Consider the following 14,204-nt stretch of genomic DNA (forward strand, 5'->3'; position numbering starts at 1 on the left):
AGAGCCAACATTTCTGTCTAAGAGCATACATGCGTGATGCCTTGCCTACTGCTGAATCTTTTGAGAAAAAGTAGAGGTGACCTGGGGAAGGGCTAGCTTCGCTTTTTTGTTCCATCCCAGCCATGCTTTCCAAGAATGGCTCGAGCCTTTAGCTGTGACTCAAGATTCAAAAGGCATGTTTCAAAAAGGAAGCATGCAGAAGACATAACTTGCTCTAGAACTGAAATGTCTATTGAGATTCACATTATTGCTTACATTATCTCATGTGGGAATTGATCATGCAACTGTTCTTTCCACAGCCTATGTTACGCTATGATCAATCACACATGATACTGGAGTAACGTTGCCTATTTCTTTTCTTTTTTGTTGAGCGGACAGAAGACCTAATAAGATTCTAAACCAATTACCACTCTTCATCAGTTCTCTTTACCCACTAATGACTTGCCAAAATATCACCCAAAAAAATGACTTCCCAAAATCCATTCAAAAGAGGAGTGTACAGGGAAAAAATTATAAAACAACAATCTAAACATGAATTAAAGAAAAAGACATCAACTCAATTAAGTTAAGGGCATCCTGAATGCAATCATATAAAATCTCTCCAAAGAGCCAGTTGCAGCAGCAACTCATTGATTCAGATAGCTATTGAGAAGAAAAGGCTTGATCGAGCAAGCGTTCTGCCTAATGTCCAAGAGATGAGAATCAAACAGCTTCGGTGTTTAGGCAGTGGCATCTGTATAGACGGGGTGAAGCACGTGTCCTTCTTTGGGCTCAACGTGAACCCACTTGCGGCCGCTAAGCTTGTGAAGTTCAAATTTGACAGAGCCTTCTTTGAGAGCATAAAGGGTGTGATCCTTCCCCATCCCAACATAGTTACCAGGATGAAATCGAGTCCCTCGCTGACGAACTATGATGTTTCCAGGTATCACTCTCTGCAGAATAAAGAATCCACATTGCGTTTAGTAAACTTGGGAAGATCACATAAATGAAGATTATTGCCAGCAGATAAATTACCTCCCCTCCAAATTTCTTCACACCCAGAAACTTGGGTTTTGAATCTCGGCCATTCTTTGTAGATCCAGCCGTCTTCTTTGTGGCCCAACGCCTGGGAATCAAGCTCAGTCCTCCTCCAGAAGTCTCTAAATTGCAGATAGAGAGATGCCATCATATAAACTGCACTCAAAAGACCAAAATCATGCAGGTGGAATTCCCTCAGGGGAGAAAATGTTACCACTTAGGCTGCTGTACACCGGAACATTTGTCACTAGCTCCTTGAGATTCACTCGTCTGCAAAATGCAGCAGCAAGATTTGCCACATTCATCTTCGAGTAGGCCTGACTGCAAAAGATTCATAAGATCAGAGATGGAGCTGCAGGAAAGGGTGTTATGAATCCATACTGAAAATTCTCACAAGCCCAACAGTAAAAAATAGTATTGGTTCTTGAATCTCAACAAGATTTTGGTCTTAATTGGAATCATATGAATTTTATCCGAATTAGCTCCCCATGCTCCAAAATTCCAGAGTTCCAAGTTGTTTCTGGTCAACAAAACAAGAATCACAGCATTTCTGCTATTTTTAGGGGGTGGGGCTAGCATATAAAGGGTGCTATGGGTAATCCTCAAAAGTTTCTATAAGTGGAGAATATAAAATATTACCAATTCAATTACTTTTGACTTAATCATATCATATGACTTTCATACCATGAAGCTCCCTCTGCTTCAAAAAGTCAGAGATCATGTTGCTTATGGTCAACAATATAACCTCTTTTTTTTTTGCTTCTAGGAAATATAACCTGGGAAACAGCAATAAAACCAATTAACAACATTAACAATGGAAGCTAAATCCAAGTCCTCCTGCAAAGTAGATTGCCCAGACGACAAAAAACCAATCTTTGGCCCTTCATGCTTAGACTCCAACTTATAGTTCAGATAAGACAGCCCATTGCCACGTGAAATGTAACCTAGAGAAATTTTTTTTCCTTTCAAGACATTAGATTTTCATTTACTAAAAAACTTCCATCTTTTGTACTGATCCAGAATTAGAGTTCCCAAAGCAGGATGTTCACTTGACTAGAAATCAGCACCAATGGAATGGACTAAGATAGAGGAGCTTTTGACTGGAGAATGCTCCCACTCTCTTATCTTTTCTTTTCTTTTTTGTTTTTGTTTTTTTGATTTTTGTTTTTTCCTTCCTCCTCCTTCGTGAAACAGCTACTTAGGTCTAGTTAACAGGTCAGTTGCTTAAGATTTTAAGGATAGATGACAAATGTGGGATTATTGTTATCCACCCCATTTAGCTTCATAAAATTCAGACTTCATCAAGTTCTATTCTTTACAGGCTCTTGAGGTAAACTTGCTGGAGAAACATTGAGATTTATGTAAAATCATCCAATGGTCAGACTTTCCACTTGACATTCTAACTAGAAATTCAGATTCCACTACTTCCACATTTTTTGGGGAGCCGAGAACACCCTTGATTTTTTCATCATCCCGCTAAAGTGTTTAAATTATTCCATGACATCTTCTTTTACCTTTTATAAAGTAAGAAGAGAGCTCCTCTGTAGGGAGGCTCCAACAAAATAACATTTCCCCTAAAATCCGTTTGAATATCTCAGAATATCAAATATGCTGATGTCTTCTTTCTTGAATCCCCCTGAAAAATCTCTCACTATTAGTCAAGCATCAGGAAGTTCATTTCTTCAAATCAATTTTACCCTTTCCAATTGCTACGACATTCTATTAAACTATCCCATGGATCTTCCAGGCAAGGTGGGTTCCTTTCCAGGCTAATAATCATCAGTTCCTACAATTTCAAGCAGCAAGACTTCACCTCATTGGCGATCTTAACAAAAATTATCATATAAATAATGTTGGTATCATAGAAGAGCTCCAGTTGGGAAAGACCTTGAGTTCCTGGTTTGCATCACTTGTGCACATAATCTACCTATAACTTCTAGTGGTGCTTCAGATCTCATGAACCACAAACTATTGCAAGCGAAGATTCAGACTTTAGCAGGACAGACAATTGTGGCCTAGGCAGGCCACATGCAACACCCTCAAGGAGTCATAAGTGTGGCCTACGCAGGTTCCTTTGCTGCTCCTATTAGTGAAAATTTTCTACTAGCTGATTTTCCAACTTAGATTTGAATTTCTCTAATTACTCTCAATTTGTCTATTCTCTCTCTCTCTCTCTCTCTCTCTCTCTCTCTCTCTCTCTCTCTCTCTCTCTCTCTCTCTCTCTCTCTCTCTCTCTCTCTTTCTCTCTCTTGCCTCTTCTAAAGAGTCTATATGCTCGTTGTGAGCTTTAGTACCAAGTATCAACAGCATTCAACAGAATTTTCCACAAAATCAAGCAGATGGGATGGATATAAATATCAAATGAAGTTTCACATACACCTACAGGTTGTCGTATCAGCATCTGTTTGGTTAAGGACTAAAAACAAGTTTCATTGAGAAACAGGGTGAAGTCTTCTGTTTCTTCTCTGTTTTTGTTGTACCTAAACTCTCAAATACAAGATCGATTGTTCTCACGAAGGATGATTCAGTAGCTTAGAAAAAAATGAATGAACAAAAAAACTACAGAAGAATCTTGAGGAGAAAAACCTATGTGATAAACTTCAGGGAAAAGACGAAAGCAAGAAGAATCTAACTGACCTTAAGATGGAGAAGAGATGAAGAAGAGGGATCAAGAGACTCCAAGATCCCAAGTCTGGAGTCCTTATAAGCTTTGCTTCTATCCCACCACCAGGAGACGCTGTGATATGGAGAGTTTATGATCAGACCGGGTTCATACCTGGTCCGACCCTCGACCCCGGTCGAGACGGAGAAAACCGAATCGCTCCCGAGCGAACCGGATCCGGAAGATGGCTTGCTGAAGAAGAAAGCTTATTCGGCTGCAAGCGTGCCCTAATCTTACTTATGGATTAGGGTAATCACCCTGATGACGGCAGACTCAAACTGACGGCTGCGGATAATCATTATCGAAGGGATAACCATCGCATAACCTAAAGGTTATCTCAGGAGTCCTCTACTAGCCCAAACTAGTAGAAGTCTATCGTTCAACGGATCTAACTGATAAGATCCAACGACTACCCGAAGAAGGCTCAAGTGCATCCAACGAAGGAGATTCGAAGGTACACTCTATATAAACCTCACTACCATACAAGGTGAGGAGGGATCAATCGATCAAGAAGAATACTATCTGAGACTCAAGTTCAGATACATACTGATAGACCTAAACTATCAGCGATCTGCTATCTAGATCACCTTTCCCGTTTCTTCATTCCTTAGCTCTGTGCTTCTAGCAGAGCCGTTTGTGATTAAGTTCATCAACTGACTTAGCCTTCGGAGGTGGACTCCCGACCCCAGCGGTCGGGCCACATCTGACGCTTTCGTTTTGCAGGACATCACGTGGAGATCCAAGGGCTGAGCAGATTTTGGACGCATCACGCTGACACAAAGAAGATAGAGAAGAGCAACAAATTGATTGCCGGAGATAAAGGAGATGAAGAAGAAGGATTACCTTCATCAGCGATTAAGGTTAAAGCATCACTTGAGAAGAAGAGGAAAACAAGAGTTTTTATCCTGTTTACTGTTTTTAACTTTTCCCTTTTGGGCAAAAATACCCCTTACTTAGCAAAAGTTTCAAAAGCATATTATTCAAGTTTATTCAGGCTACTTCAACCCCCCCCCCTGGCCCCCCAAAAAAAAATTTGGTAACCTAGAGCAAGTCCAAGATCCACTCAGATCTTATAAACAGAGACGGATCAAAACTCAGTAAGAATAGCAATGCATAACCTTCAAAGCAGAGACAGAAAGCAGATGTACTATGTTAAACACACTGAAAGAATGAAAGGAAACAAAATCCTAGATTGAATATCTGAGTTTGTTGGAGCAGTAACCTCTCAGGGAATTAGGCACATTTGAATAGAAAGGGATAGTAGTCAATAGAAGCTCGTAAGCAAAATTGTTTTCTAGAACTGAAAATGAATAGCTCTTGTGAAACTAAAGTCTAATTTAACTTTTAATAGGGGAAGTCAGTACATATAGAAAAGTTGAGAAGTCACCTTTGCAGTTCCTGGTCGTGAAATTACAAACAACAGAAGTTGAATAACAGCACAAAATATGCTGACAATCCTAAAGGGGAAAATCTATCCATAGGACCATATATATAAGAAGTGATTGTTGCTTCTTAACATCAACATTGAAATAAACACTAAAATCACATAAGCATCACAATTGAAGATCAAGATCATGGAAAAAAACAAATAATTCTGTGTCTGTTCTCCACCTCTCTAATAGGAATAATCAGCCCAAAGGGTAAACCGCATCATTAATCATACATTTTTGCAATAGTAGATGATTTGAAACTTTAACCCGCACATTACAAACTAAAACGAACAATGAACTTCCACAGATACTTATAAGAAGTCGTCAGAACGTCTATTTGGTTATGGCCTAAAAGAAAGCTTCACTGACAAACAGAGCTCTTAGCCTTATACAAGCATAGGCTTTGCTTGTTCTATGTTTTCATTGTACCCGTCGTTTTGAGGAATGAGGATTCAAGTGATTAACACAAATATAGATATATAGAAGAATTGCCTATAAGGAGACAAACCCATCCGATGAATTTCGGGGAAAGACGAAAACAAGAAAATTTATATGAACATAGAAAAATCCTAATGAGAAAATCCAATTTATTTTCACTGACCTTAACGGCTTAGCTTCTCGCGATCCACCACCAGGAGATGTGGAGACGAATATGATGGAGAAGAAATAATAAACCGCCGCAACAATCCTTTTCCCAAGGACGGCGTCTTGCTTCAAGCTGAAGAAGTGAAATGCTCTCGAAAATCCTCTCTCTCTCTCTGACCCTTTTTTTTTTTTTTTTTTTTTGGGGTAAAATCTAGAAAAATGCTTTGGTAGTTTGGTTTTCAGTTTTTCGTCGTCTTATAAAATGAAATTATAAAAGTTTTTTATTTACCGATTTAAAGGGCACTCAGCAGTCAGCACTGCATTTGAAATTGATTTTCGTACGTTACCTAAAATAATTGATTTTCGTAGCAAGAAAAAAAAAAAAAAAAAAAAAAAAAAAGCTTTTACTTTCTTAATGGGGATATATTTCAGTTTTATCACCCAAAAAAAAAATCAATTTTTTGTATATTTCAACCCATTGTAATTTGTAAATAGAGGTTTATCCACCCCAAAAAAACCATTGTAAATTAAAATAAATTGTATCAAACATTATCAAAACTTTTAATTTGAAAAAATAAAAAATAAAACTCCACCAAAACTGTCTTAAACTGAAGACATCAATAGGATGTTCTTAAAAAAGAAAAAAGAAAAAAATGTATATATAAAAGAATTAAAGAATAGAGAGGGTTTCTTCTTGGGAAATTTTCAGGGTCACCTCTTAAATTCCCCATATAGTCAATGCCACTTCCCCTTATAGTTATCTAATTCATCAATTAGACTCCCTATAAATTAAAAATATACTAAAAAAACTTACTGCTGTTAGAAAATTACTATTAAATGTTGATCTAATCAACTTAAATATTTCAAACCAACAAGAATAACTTTAAATAAAAAAACCTGCACTCTTGACTTATTTTCCAACCCACCATATGACTACCCCCCACTTAGTCATAAATCTTCACAAAGTTTAGAAGATATATACATAATAAATAACATTTTTTTTTGTTATACTAAATAGGGTCAATGACCCCCTAAGGCTCTTTTGGTCTCAATTCCCATCTCTAATGCCATAAACAAATAGCAAGAATTCATTTTTGTCAATAATGAAAAGGTGGTGAATTTTTCGAAATAAATAGAAAGGAAAAAGTGGGCAAGAAAAAGATGTTAAAAAGATAGAACGGGAAAGAAGGAAAAGAGGTGTATAAAAGAATGTGTATTGACTACTTCCCTCTCTTACTCATAGAACTTTAAGTAAACTTACACAAATGAAGATAATGAAATCATCATAATCCATAATGGACAAAAAGTCATTATGGTTTTGGGTTTTTCTATTATTTTAAATAAAACTAAAATTCAGAGTAGATGCAAACAATTTAAAATAATGAAAATTTCTCATAATTGACAATGGTCATTGACCCAAGAAGAGCACTAAGAACGACAAGGAATAAGATTCACCATGAGAATCTCCTCCAAAGCTAAGGAAGCATTCGGAATGAACATCGAAAAACACTCAGGATTAAGTGTCACTTTAGACATCCAATCGGTAGCCTTATTTGCATCACGTCCCACATGACAACACCTAATGTAATTCACACCATCAAGCACCAAAGTAATCTCATCTATTAGCTTGTCAAATCTACCCCGATCCACGCATCCAGAGTCCAAAAGATTCACAGCCTTCAAAGAGTCTGACTCCAAATGAAGAGACATGAAACTCATTTCCTTAGCCACACATAGGCCAACCCAAATAACTCTCAACTCCAACTCAAGAACACTCCCAGAAGGTACCCATCTAGTCTTCCCATGACTTGACCTTGTGAATTACGAAAAACACCTCCCACCATTCCGTTGCTTGCCCTCTTACTCACAACAGCATCGACATTTAATTTGAATACATAAGTAAAAACTAACTAAGCATTGTTAGTAATAGAGGGTTTGTCTAGTAAATTGAATAACTCAAAGAGTGAAATTAATATTAAGGAATAACTCATTGGGTGCCGCTGAAAATCATCCTTGTTTTTTAATTAGTATTAATGCAAGAGATTTTCATTTACTTATTTACTTACTTTGGTAAAAAAACATCCAGTTAAAATGGCAGAAGATCCTGATATACACAACATTATTTGCTTTGAGAAGCAATGGCTGAGAATCTGTCACCCAACAAAGATCTGCATTCTAGGTAAATGAACAACCCTAGAAGAGCTTTAGGGGACACTCACTCAAATAATGGCCACGCACCACCAAGGCTGCATCTTCTTTGAGACCCCACCATCCCATTCTCAACCATTGTGCTTGCCAGTTAATACCAAAAGGTCAAGAAACGAAATGGTAAGACCTACTCCATACTACACAACTCGCGCATTGAACTCAAGCGCCCTCAAGCTAGAGCGCACCAAGACACACTTGACGTTGCCCCACTTGCCGCTGAAAAACGCAATTGGCTAGTGCTGCTCGCCTCGCTCTGAAAACCAATCCAATCAATGATTGCAAACTAATTACCAACACAGCTCAACATGATGGAGCATAATAACCCTGAAAACCACACAGATTTTAACTGGTAGAACTAAGGTTTATTGGCTTCAGTTGCATTGTAGCCCCTTTTACAAATTTCTCTGGGCATATACCCCCAAAAAATTCCCAATTTTCTCATTCTCTTACCATATGAGAATTCGCACTTCTTGAGTTCTTGCCATGTTTATGTGCTAGTCAACAATATAAAATGTAAGGTACCAGGAAACACAAACATACAAAAACATGTTTTGGAGGCTCTGGACATCAAAACAAAATGTAAAAACTCCACCAACATCTCATATCCCTCCCCTCCTTTATTTTCAAACTGGAGAATGCTAATCAACTGGCGAGTAGGCACAGAAAGAGTTCTAGATTGTTAAGCCTGATCATCGGTACAAACTTTCAGATCTAAGATTCTCTGCAATCTCAGTTTCCCATCTGTCCCCATTCTCGAGCAGCTTCTCCTTGTCATACAGAAGTTCCTGCAACAATGTAACGATTAACTTTTCCACTCAAGCCAGGGGAGAGAAACCCGAGTTTCTTGCACAAGAATGGGGATTTACCTCATGAGTTTCTGTAGCAAATTCGAAGTTGGGTCCCTCCACAATAGCATCAACTGGGCATGCCTCTTGGCAGAACCCACAATAAATGCATTTAGTCATATCAATGTCGTACCTGTGTAAATGGATAAGCTCAGAATTTCATAAAAGACTTTTGAAAATACAGGAGCCCCATTTGACTAGGCCCTGTTTTCCCCCGTGTTTCTATTTCTGCATGCTTTCTGGAAAGGGGTGCTTTAGAAGGCAATCTTCTGTTTCACTTTTGAGCATGGAGAAGACCGCAAAGTTTTTTAATGAAAAATGATGATGATGATAATAATAATAAAAATAAGGAGGAGGAGAGAAAGAGACAACGGAAGGGTTAAGTTTGGTCTTGCTGATAAGTGTTTGCCCAACTGCCCTCATCACAACCAACATCCGGATAAGTGAAAGAGAAGTACCCTACCTGGTAGTCCTACGGCTGCCATCTTCTCGTTCTTCAGCCTCAATAGTAATGGCTTGTGCCGGACATACCTGATCAACCAACCAAACCTCATGAGGATGATAAGCAGAAAACGTAAGGATAAATTCATAAAATTCAGACAACAAAATCAGTTCTTAAAACATTGTAGAGTTTATTGTCAAGTTACCATGAAAATTTTGAACATTTAATCACTATCACGATATTCTTAAGGCCTAAGCTTCAAACAAGTCCCTCGCAGGCTTTGATAGCCTGCCTATGCATTCAACCAAGACTGAAACAAAACCAACTGATCTGTACACATGCATACTAAAACCCTAACCACACACGGTATTCAGACCTCCCAATATTAGAGAACCACAAAAATGTGCAACTCTCAGATTCCCACTCACTTATGGATGGCTTCTCAAATAAAAGACACTCTAGTGCCTAAAATGAAATAAGGACCTAAAACAAGCATTCAGGATCTGATCTATGATTTAAAAACAAATCAACTAGCACCCGTGTATTAATAAATCTTATATGAATGGGGATACTGATCATTTTTTTAAGAAATATCTGGAAAGGTGCTCATAAAAGATGTCATAATCAACTACCACAAGTTACAAATTTGGTACAAAAAGGCCCTGAACTTCCAGACGCATGGTGTTCCATGCAATAGGAGTTGGTACTGAGGTAACCAAAATGTCATTTATGGGCTAAAATTCCAGGGTAGCCATGCAAAGGCTGATAACAAAACCAATGCACTCAAATTTGCCTGTACATGGAGGTAGCCAAGACAAATCCCTCTGATCATGAATACAAAAGCAAGAACTCATTTCTTACCGCTTCACAGAGCTTACATGCAATGCAACGCTCCTCTCCAGTTGTATAACGTCGAAGGGCATGTTCCCCACGAAATCGAGGGCTCAAAGGACCCTTTTCAAATGGATAATTTATCTGTCCAGGAAAAAAGATATTTGTGATTCTTTGTCCCAGAAGAAAACCACTTGCGCATGATCAATGAAAACATATGTGCACAAGATACTTACCGTAACATTTGTCTCAAAGAAGTACTTGAGTGTAAGTGACATACCCCGAGCCAGTTCAGTCAGAAATAATGTATTTATGCCCCGGTCAAAGACTGAAATATACCATTATCAGAATTACCAATACGCGAACAAAAATTACAGCTAAGAAAAACCCAACTGGCAATTATCCCAGGGTTACAATATTAATAATAAAAGAAGAGGACTAGTGAATTACTTGAGCTCCAATCCTTTGCTGTCTCCTTTACAAGTTGCTCTCTTTCCTCATCTTCTGCAATTTGTACAACAAGAAAATGAAAATGTGACCAAAACAGCACTGCCATGAGCTTCCATTGGTAGCCCCATGCAGTGATAATTCCAAATGTAAAACAGCATGCAACCAGCACCTATACTTAAAGATCATTCCCTCCAAATTCAAGTTATATCAACTTTGGCAATCACCCAGAATACTAGACGAATTAATGCTTGAGGATAGGAAAATGGAACATCGGGAAGGAATATGACCCCTGGTTCCCACTAACAGGTCTAGATCAATCCGTCTAATCCTTGGTTTTTCTCATGCTTCACCAAGTCTCACAACAACATAATTTGTAAGTAGCAAAAAGGCAACATTCAATTCATCATTGATAAAAATCACCAGGTTATGCCAAAATAGGAAAAAGCAGAAGCTGTTTATTTAAAAGAAAGCTTAAGAGACTCAACTAGCTCAACTTACATAGCTGATAAAAACAACAACAACAACAACAACAACAACAACAACAACAACAACAACAATAAGCCTTGTCCCAACTAAATGGGGTCGGCTACATGGATTCTTGTCTTCCAATTAGTTCTGTTCGAGGCCATGCTTACATAGCTGATAAAAAACTTAATAAAAAAAATAAATGTTAAAAAAAAAAATCAACCGGGTAAAAGCGTTGAATATAACTATGAAAACCTAATGAAGGAAATCTTGTATTCCAACTCCTACCCACCATCTAGGCCCTATAAAGTGTTGTATCCTTACACCATAATAGCTCAACCCAAAGCTTATTTCTCCAATTTTATTCCTTGCAAGCCATTCCACCATTTTCCTTATGCTTAAGCTCACCTGTACTCCACTTATGTTGGACCTAGATCTACTATCTCCAAATCATCATCCAACCCATCTCTTGAATATCCTTTTGAGACCACACTTCCTTTGAGCTCTGACAACTCAGCAGTGGGAACTGGGAACTGGGATGAAGGATCAGAGATTATAAACGCTGTAAATGTAGAAGAAAGCTCCCTTTCTTTAGTGATGGCAAAGGAGTTGCAGGAAGAGGGCAGTGGTAAAGACCTTGCCTCAATTATTCTGAAAGGTGCACATGGTTGCAACGTATTCATCATCAGTTGTGTTGCATAATGGCATTACTTCCCATGCAATCTCCATTAGCTGATCAAAACAAGTGGAGAAGATTCTAATGGCCTTAGACCTTCAACACTAAGCCAACAGCATTTGACTACTTGAGGATCTTCGGAAGCGATCTACTGAACATAAGAGAGTTTCTAGAGCTTGCTTACATTAAATTGAACGTTCTCCTTGCTTGGTCCCAAGGCTAAATAGGCCACTCCATTTTTAGATAACCAAGGACCCAAAGAATGCCAAGGATTTATACAGACATCCTCTATCTAATGGTGAGGACATTCTAGCTATAGGGGCTAGTACTTCCTCACCTCCTTTGTGGAGTCTTAGAATCCTGATGATTCAAAAGCCTTACAAGTTCTCCTCAAAGCCTCCTATCTTCTAGAGGTTCTAGAGGTTTCTCTATGAAGGTCTACACTCCCAATGTGGAGGAATAGAACATGGATCATCCTTAGCCCAAGAGCCTATGTTCTTGCGGAAGTAAACTTGGCCCGTGGGCCTTAGTAGGGAGCTGTGACAGGCAGCATCGCTTCACATGACAGGAATCGGGCAGAAAGCCTTACAAGTTCTCCTCAAAGCCTCCTATCTTCTAGAGGTTCTAGAGGTTTCTCTATAAAGGTCTAGACTCCCAATGGGGAGGAATAGAACATGGATCATCCTTAGCCCAAGGGCCTATGTTCTTGCGGAAGTAAACTTGGCCCGTGGGCCTTAGTAGGGAGCTGTGACAGGCAGCATCGCTTCACATGACAGGAATCGGGCAGAAATCAGAATCAGTTGATTCCACCAATCCAATTCCGACTCTTAAAACCATGAGTAGGACAGAATATAGATCAAATCCAGCGTTTCAACTTTTAAGCATGCATGGTCCTACATTAAAACATATAATAACAAATTAAAATTGAAAATTACAGAGAAGATTTTCAAAGCCAAGCAGCTGTGCTTGATTAAATCTGTTAATTAATCAAATGAATCTGTTCATAAAGGGCTCCATACTATCATGGAGAGAAGCTATTGAGTGAGGACTGTAGCACTTGGCTGACTATAGTATGACTGCATTGACCCTCAACCTTCACATTTGCATGGTCCAATATTATGACAGAGAATATTTAGAGGGAGAAAATGAGATGGATAGAGAAAACCTTTCAATGTGGAGAATGGATGTGAACTATTTCGCAGCCCATAATAATTTGAACCTTGCAGAATAGGTCCTACTCCAGCCTACAAGGAATCGGTGCATTCAAAACCTCGTAAGTTCATCACAGGAAAATTTTCAAAAAATTATAAAAGGAAAAGGAAAATACAGAACAGAAACTCGGTAACTGAAAATATGTTCAGAAAATTGAAATTTAAATCTAAATACAACAATCGGTGCAAATGGCGAAGCACCAACCATCTCCCTCTCCTTTGTTCTTTGGGTGCTTGGGGGAGGTTTTACAAATTGGGATATGTTAATTATTATCCAGGAGCTCTAAGACGCAAACAATTACCTAGTACTCCGAGAGTGAATTTCTCCTTGTTTCTGGACCATCTTTTGCTAAAGGTATCAAAGTACTTTTTTAATTTACCTAGTTCCTCAACATTCTGGCATCAACTAAATCGACTAATTTAAAACAACCCTCGAAAGTATTTTTTGGGTGGGGGCGGAGTGGAGGGAAGGCAAGACAGTTAAAACATGAAGAGAGCATTAAATTCTTTCGGAATATCTGATGAAAATCACCAGCATATCGATTCAATTAGATGGCATGTAGATGAAAAAATATGGAAAACTAGGGTGGTAAGAAAATTCCAATACCTGAAATAGGGAAACACATAAAGGCACCTAGGGTTTTGTGAATTCGGGAAAGATTAAAGATGAGACGCGATCATCTTACCAGTTGACGAGCGCGAAATGCTTGGAGAGATTTCCGAGTTAATATGGACGCCATTGACGAATGGTCGAAGATCTACGATCCTATGCAGCTCGCGAGGGGGAGTCTTTTCGTCGAGCCTTGATGTGAATATTACTCCGCCAATATGAATTTGAGATTCCAAACTCAGCAAAGCTGTGATGAAAAACGCAAATTATAGTTGTGGAGGTGAAGAAGGTGAGCCTAAAATGGACGCGCAGGTCACAATCGTATAACCTTCGAAACCGACATACAGGAACCGCTTGATCAGACGACTGGATGGTAGTCAAAGACTACGACATCAATCTTAACGGAGAGATCGTTGAGGTACCCGACAGAGCTTCAGTGCATCATACTAACAAGAGGAGTTTCATCCAACGGTCCCTAATGAATGGCTCACCACATGATGGGTGTTATGTCGGTTTTTTATACTAAAATAATCAGATAACTTTTATGTGTCCGGACTTTATTTTGGAGTAAATTACAAATTGCACCGCAGTTAAACTTAAAATCTAGGTTGTACGCTTTATTACATCACAGAGTGCACGTTAATCACAGCTCATCTAAGATTCTGTTAAGCAAATTCCGATGGGTGGCTTAGTTGGCAAAAAACTAACGCTTCCACATAGGAGGTTGGAGTTCGAATCCTCTCGAGGCAGGGGGCGAAGCCGCTTTCTATAT

At 38.7% G+C, this 14,204-nt stretch overlaps 2 protein-coding genes across 2 annotated transcripts; both read right to left on the reverse strand.

The window, feature by feature from the left end:
- Positions 1-131: 131 nt before the first annotated feature.
- LOC149015239 (uncharacterized) lies at positions 132-5,881 on the reverse strand. The gene is made up of 4 exons (XM_089155433.1): positions 5,711-5,881; positions 1,232-1,338; positions 1,015-1,139; positions 132-932 (listed from the first exon to the last, which is right to left on the reverse strand). The coding sequence occupies exons 2-4, from the start codon at positions 1,320-1,322 to the stop codon at positions 720-722; spliced, it is 429 nt and encodes a 142-aa protein (XP_089011559.1). The 5' UTR covers positions 1,323-1,338; positions 5,711-5,881; the 3' UTR covers positions 132-719.
- A 2,626-nt stretch (positions 5,882-8,507) lies between these two features.
- On the reverse strand, positions 8,508-13,790 carry LOC149015240 (uncharacterized). The gene is made up of 8 exons (XM_089156174.1): positions 13,509-13,790; positions 12,777-12,855; positions 10,471-10,524; positions 10,257-10,348; positions 10,051-10,164; positions 9,211-9,278; positions 8,769-8,880; positions 8,508-8,687 (listed from the first exon to the last, which is right to left on the reverse strand). Exons 1-8 carry the CDS (start codon positions 13,560-13,562, stop codon positions 8,592-8,594), a joined length of 669 nt encoding a protein of 222 aa, XP_089012300.1. The 5' UTR covers positions 13,563-13,790; the 3' UTR covers positions 8,508-8,591.
- Between the last annotated feature and the right edge of the window lie 414 nt (positions 13,791-14,204).

The sequence above is a fragment of the Hakea prostrata genome, chromosome 5, assembly GCF_041222555.1.
Source record: "Hakea prostrata isolate BN-2017 chromosome 5, UWA_Hpros_2, whole genome shotgun sequence".
Taxonomy (NCBI): Eukaryota; Viridiplantae; Streptophyta; class Magnoliopsida; order Proteales; family Proteaceae; genus Hakea; species Hakea prostrata.

Coding starts and splice junctions, on each gene's coding strand:
- LOC149015239 (XM_089155433.1), bottom strand. CDS start 1,322: ATGAATGTGGCAAATCTTGCTGCTGCATTTTGCAGACGAGTGAATCTC. Junction 1,140..1,231: donor GGTGTACAGCAGCCTAAGTG/GTAACATTTTCT, acceptor TCTGCAATTTAG/AGACTTCTGGAGGAGGACTG. Junction 933..1,014: donor TGAAGAAATTTGGAGGGGAG/GTAATTTATCTG, acceptor TTTATTCTGCAG/AGAGTGATACCTGGAAACAT.
- LOC149015240 (XM_089156174.1), bottom strand. CDS start 13,562: ATGGCGTCCATATTAACTCGGAAATCTCTCCAAGCATTTCGCGCTCGT. Junction 12,856..13,508: donor CATTTCGCGCTCGTCAACTG/GTAAGATGATCG, acceptor GATTCCTTGTAG/GCTGGAGTAGGACCTATTCT. Junction 10,525..12,776: donor TCCATTCTCCACATTGAAAG/GTTTTCTCTATC, acceptor TACAAATTGCAG/AAGATGAGGAAAGAGAGCAA.